The sequence below is a fragment of the Schistosoma mansoni genome, chromosome W (genome assembly GCF_000237925.1).
Source record: "Schistosoma mansoni strain Puerto Rico chromosome W, complete genome".
Lineage (NCBI taxonomy): Eukaryota > Metazoa > Platyhelminthes > Trematoda > Strigeidida > Schistosomatidae > Schistosoma > Schistosoma mansoni.
In genome coordinates, this window is record NC_031502.1 from 33,568,382 (window position 1) to 33,574,747 (window position 6,366).

Sequence of the window (6,366 nt, forward strand, 5' to 3'; positions counted from 1 at the left end):
CGAAGCCCTTAACCGATAGACCACTGAGCTGGCATCCAACGGTGTTAATGTCTAACTTCAACTGATTCACGAAATTGAGCAACCAATCCCGCGAGAGTGGGTTCGTGGACGCGCACTGCTGAGGAGTCCCATAATAGGACGAAACGGCCGTCCAGTGCTTCCAGGTTTTCCATGGTAGTCTAGCTTCAATTGACTCATGATCTCAACTCTATAAAAATACTAAAATCTCCACAAAACCCCTTCTGATATTATTCTAATTGCTAGAACTTATACATGAATATATCAAATTTATTTATTTCAGATATTAACAGTCACAATGCCGGTGTCAACTGTTCAGGGATGATAAGAATTTCACTAGATCCTCGTCAATTTGTTGTGTATTATTTTTACTTTGAATTATTTCAATGAGATTTAAATATAATCTTAAATTATAAAACAATACTTAATCTTTTGTTGTTTTTTTGTCGTCAAAATACACTACAATACGAGAAAGGTTTTGTATTATATCAAGTGAAATAATATAAGCTATTTACTTGTGTGGTCTCATTCATTGATGGACGCTACTAAGGGATTATTGGTGTGTAGAGGTAGTCCGAAGGAAACTCTTTTCTTAAGTTTCATACTAGTTGACACTCGTCAGCAAGGCATGCTTGGAATCTTCAGAGAACTGTTCCTCTGGCTAAGATTTTACCACTGAGTTATTCGGGGTGTGGTTGGCTTCCTGTACGACGGAGATATTTACCTTCAGTTATCACTGTGTAGTAACTAATATCACGTTTATTCAATCCTTTAGCTCTAGTTGGCTTCTATCAATCCAATTCCAAAATGACCACAATATTTAGGGTTTATTTTCAACCACTTTCAAACACTCAAAATGAAAATATAACTCACTTAAACTGGTCATCACATTATAATCTGTTCAATAGAATTCAATCAACACTAAGAACTAGATAAACATGATATTTTGATTGAACACTGAGAAGATGAAGTTGATCTGGAAAATATGACCTTGGTTACTACTCGGTGATTAATCAATGTAACTCCTAAGAAATCTCTTACCAGGAATAGTTGTTTAATGCTTGCTTACACTTAATAGTTCTACAGTTGATATTAATTCATAATAAAAGTTACCTTTAAACCATATGAACTCTTTACAACACTCCTGTAACAATTACCTTATGCATGTTCAAATCCACGATTTCTACAAAAGGTTTCAAGTACTTCGGTGAAGTCTATAATTTTTGGAATGATCAATTGAGACATGTTTTCACTTATTAAATATGATAATTTAGTTTAAGATGATAAATTCATGATAAAATTAACTCATGAATTCAGTTAATCGTTTTTGATGATGAATAAGACAAAAGCTATCAAGAAACCAAGCTAATAAAGAAATATATATATATATAATTATACATTTAGAATATTCAATTTAAAAGTAGATAAGATTATAAATGTGGTTTCTCTAGGAGTTGGTTTCCAGATATCTTATACTTTTCAATATTTTTATTTCTACTATCTTGCGGTTTCTGTTCATCGAAAGAAATGTACAAGCTATAAAGAGGATATGGAGTTTGTAGATATAAACATTCGCCTACTGAATAAATTACTCAAAACTCACTTGAATAGTATTAGTAATTCAATAATACGCTAAGTTTCATATAAACTTGAATCATTAAATATCTGTATGATCATTGTACCGAAATGGGAAATTTTAAACATAAACTGATTCAAGTTGACCAATAAGAGAAGTTAGATACTTGATACTAATTTTTTTTTAAAGTTAACTATTTTATTTCAATAAATATTAGTATAGTAGTATACTTGATAGATGGCTAACAGTGTAATCAATGGCTGACGCTTCATCCTCTTTAGGGCTCGTCAGTTAGGTGTATCTGCATCTTAGTGTCTACGCTCTCATTAGGACTCAAACCTAGTACCTTTATCTTCGATGCTCCATCCACTTAAAATACCGAGTCCAGTTGACTACTAACTTATTCAATAAGTATAAGGGTATTACCAAGGATTGTTAATTTCTAGTTGTCGATACACAGTTATGCAAATGATCAGTTTTTGTTTCCATAGGAGAATATTGCCTGAATCCTCCTTTTCTCCTGTTTACAACCCTTTAAAAGTGTATAATTATACATGTTATGACTTTATTGTTTGAGTTATTCTCCTATGATCTATAAATGATAATTTTAATAAAACGAGTGGTTTTTCGATTCATTTTTGTATTGTTTATCCTTATCTTCCTATTGATATTTAGGACTTCAATTGGTCAGTGTTTTATTGGTTTTCTAATGTCCACCTTTATGGTAAACTGTTTTACTGATCAAAAAGGCAATTATTGGACCATGTTTGTTGTTAATAACCACTTTTATAGGTTCATTATGAAGGTATGACAGGAATTTCGGACTTTTTACGTAGCTGATTCGGCCACTCGGACGGCATTTTAAATATCGCAACCTATCTGTATAATTTGTCACTCACAATACCGCTGTAAGTGAACGCTACAAGTAAGCAAAGTATTCGCTACTTCTAGGTACATATAACGTTACGACATGTTAGCTAACTGGCTATTGTAAAATGATCAAAATACAAAAATTGCAAGCTGTACTTACCGTTTACCCATACTTCACAGATACAAAAAGCAGTCCATATAAATGATGGTTGTTCATATGATAACTGTTTTTTTCTGAAAAAGGATATCTCATAGATAATAGTTCACTAAGAGACTGATCGACTGACGAATGGCGCTTTCCTAAATAACTTATACTTTTAGAGTAAAGTTGAAAATATTTTGTACAACGACTTATGTTTGATTGTCAAACACCGATAGCTATCAATTCAATTGTCTATCCGTTTTCAACCTGAATTCCTTCTACCTAACATTTCATTATGTTATTTGTCCAAGAGTTAGCATTTTAAACCTCATCTTTACATTCACAGATGATCGACCTCAATAGTATTTGGACCTTCTGAGTCAAGTAGCTGACAGAACCATATAACTAGAAGTCTAACTTACGGATTTTAGGCCCCCCGACTAAGTGATTTAATTGCGTAACACTTCCCACTAGACCCGGTCTTGAATTCTGATCCGGAAACTAGCTGTAGATGCATACTATTAAACAACCTCAAGCTAGGACAAAACTTATCCAGTAGTCTCTGATTCTTATTCGTACCTAATTAGATGTCCTCTGTAGCCCCCAAATGCCCTGGTACGATTGAGAGTGGAGGGAGTCCGCTCTCCCTCTCGAAATGCTCTCACATGGCCTCTGCCAGGGAAGTCCTACTCACTGCCTTCTCGTGGTGGGGGTGTTATTTACGAAATTGAGAGGACAAAAAGCGAATGCCTGGCGCTTTAACCGGGTTGGTGGACACCTAGGGGAGTTGGGAATCCCTGATTCCAAACAAATGGCGCACATGGGTTTCAGTATCCTGAAGAAACAAATGGCGTATGAATCAATCGTTGGTCACCGGCTACCATGGGACTGCATCTCCTTACGATGCTCAACTGCTTTGTGGATCAAAGGTCAAAGGCTCCGGGTGTGGCTCCCTAAGAAAACCACCTGCTTCGGTTTGGACACCCGAGTAGTATCATAGACCTCACACAAATCAAATGAGATTTATGTGGCTCATACATATCTGGTGCCCCATTGTACCAATATTTGTGTCCAAATAAATAAATAAAATAAGATGTCAGTACGTTATGAGAACTAACTTCAAATCACACAATCTTCATAGGTTACCTATTCTTCTATAGACTATTTATTCTTCCCTTTCAACACTACATTCACTCCTTGTTAGGACCTCCTTGGGATTAATTTATTAGTAGAAACATAACGTCAAATCTAAAGATCTAAAACTCTGTTAATTATTAAGACTCATCAATCAAGTGACATTTTCATCCAATCAGAATTACCACAGGCAAATATCCAATATCTAGTACAATTGGCGTTTGTCATAGGATAAAGTAAGCTGGAATCAGAGTAAATTATTGGTTCGGTACTCCCCACTAACTAATATGGTGCTCATTTTGCTGTTTGTCTGGCATCTAAAACTAATTCACAATACATTATCCAAAAAACTGCATACGTAGGTCCTGAGAGTTTGCTGTTTATCCTCGTCTCAAACGTCGCCCCTTGACCTAATACCACCTTGTATGGCAGAAAGATATAATTATCAGAAATGTGACAGAATTACGTGGACATACCACTATACCGTATAGATTGATATATAACTTCTTCAAACATTAGGAAGGTAAAATCTAAGCTGACTGGTTTAATTATCGTGATGATTTGACAGAAAATTAGATGAAATAACCTTGACTCTACTTGTGTATATACACATTTCGAAAAAACCCAGAGAAACAATAGCAAAATAAAACACATGTATATAGATATTTATATATATACTAAAACCATCATAAATGATGTGATGTAACATTATCAAATACAAACAGTGGCGGCAAACATCATGTTGCTCACCCTGCACATACACGATTCAATGTTAGATGAATTTAAATGAACAACAAATAAGAGAGAAGAAACAACGCCATCAAACAAATTTGCAAGAATATTGCATATATAAGAAAGAATAATATTAATAACAAAACTCAGTTAGTATTGTCACTATTGTTCTCTTATCAGTACTAATGAGCCATTTTACCATTAAATACTACTTCAAAAGAAGAAGTAAACGATATGTATGCATAGGATTGGTTTCACAGCCCTGTGTATGTGTGCATGTGTCTTCAGTAAATTTATATTAGAAAAACAAAAGGTAGAAAAAATTTAGAGTACATCACATCATAGAGTTTTTTTATCTCCTCTCCACGTTGAGGAACACAGCCACCGAAACAAAGATTATTGAATGTCACTATTACGATTGATTATCATTATTAAGTGAATTAAGAGAACAAATATTTATAAAAAAAAAATGAACGTGGTAGTAATACACATACGAGTGTCACACACAAAGTATTTGTATTAGAATGATAATTATTCCATGGATTGATATGTTTCGTAGTACAAATTATCGACAGAAATAAAAGGTGAACAAGAAAACAAAACAGAAAAAAATATACCACTAAATGTGAAAAAACAAAAGTCTTCAAGTTATGTCAAAAAGGATAAAATACTCATCAAAACTAACAATATATAGCAAAAAGAAAACAAATAAGCACAATAACAGTGTAATGTATACGTGATATGCATGTGTTACGTAAGATGATATGTGGTTACACCAATTGGAGGTTTTTTGACTTAAAAAAAAGATATAAAGAACAAACAAGAGGCAATCACAGCCAGAGTTCATCAACAGGATTGTCACATAATCCTACTAAATTAATACTTTCTTTTTATAAAAGATATAATTTGATATGTCAACGTTAATAGTTAGCAGTGATAGTAATAGTAATAGTAGTGATAGTGTTCGTTAATAAAATGACGTGATATGTAATTGAATGTAATCCAATAATTGGAAAACAAATACAGAAAACATTCACAATGATGAAAGATCAAATGCGACCGGTCATTTCTTCCACTTTCGTTTTTTTTTTAATTTTCAAAAACAATCTCTAGCACAGACAGACATATATTACTTGTAATTGTTACTGTGATTTATTGCATTAGAGAAACATAACACATACAGAGAGGTTAATAGTAGTCGTCATGCTATTAGCAAAAACACAAATACAATGATGTCTTATTGTTATTATTATTATTATTACAAAGGGGATGGAAAAGATTTTTTTAAAAAAAACATAGTCTAATAAGTGTATTAGTATATTCAATAGGTGTAACTTGATATGTATTTCATGCAAAAAAAGACCATTTCATCAATTAAAAATCCAATTAGACCATTTCAAAATAATAGAAGAGAATGAAAGTGCACCATATATAAATTGACTAATATTATTATCATCATCACTATTATTATTAGTTGTAGTAGTAGTATTATTATCATGTTAACTCTGTTGAGCTACATAAACATCAAACTGAATAAAACACTGATGATTTGAAAAAGTCAAATGACCCAATAACATGTTTTCTTTTTTGTTCGTTTACTACTAAATGCACTAGAAAATGCTGCCCATGTATATACGTAGTGTTAGTAATCAGGAAGTTATGGTTCACATATGTAATGTCGATTAAACTTGAGAATTGAATAAGAGAATAGTAATGATGACGGTGGCGATGATGATAGTAATAATAATAATAATGATAATAATAATAGTAGTAGTATCAATAGTAGCAATAATAATACCATGGTTTATATTAATGGAAGCGTATAATTGGTGTTCAGTGTTTTGTTAAACAGTATAATTTCACATCTAATAATACGAACTATTTAAGTATACAG

The 6,366-nt window shown here is 32.7% G+C and overlaps 1 protein-coding gene across 1 annotated transcript in view; it reads left to right on the forward strand.

The window, feature by feature from the left end:
- Positions 1 to 432, forward strand: part of Smp_018160 (hypothetical protein) — a 62,900-nt gene extending 62,468 nt beyond the window's left edge. Inside the window, exon 8 of the mRNA XM_018789442.1 lies at positions 302 to 432. Within this exon, the coding sequence (XP_018654885.1) occupies positions 302 to 343 (42 nt within the window). The 3' untranslated portion in view covers positions 344 to 432. The remainder of the gene's footprint in view (positions 1 to 301) is intronic.
- Positions 433 to 6,366: the final 5,934 nt, after the last annotated feature.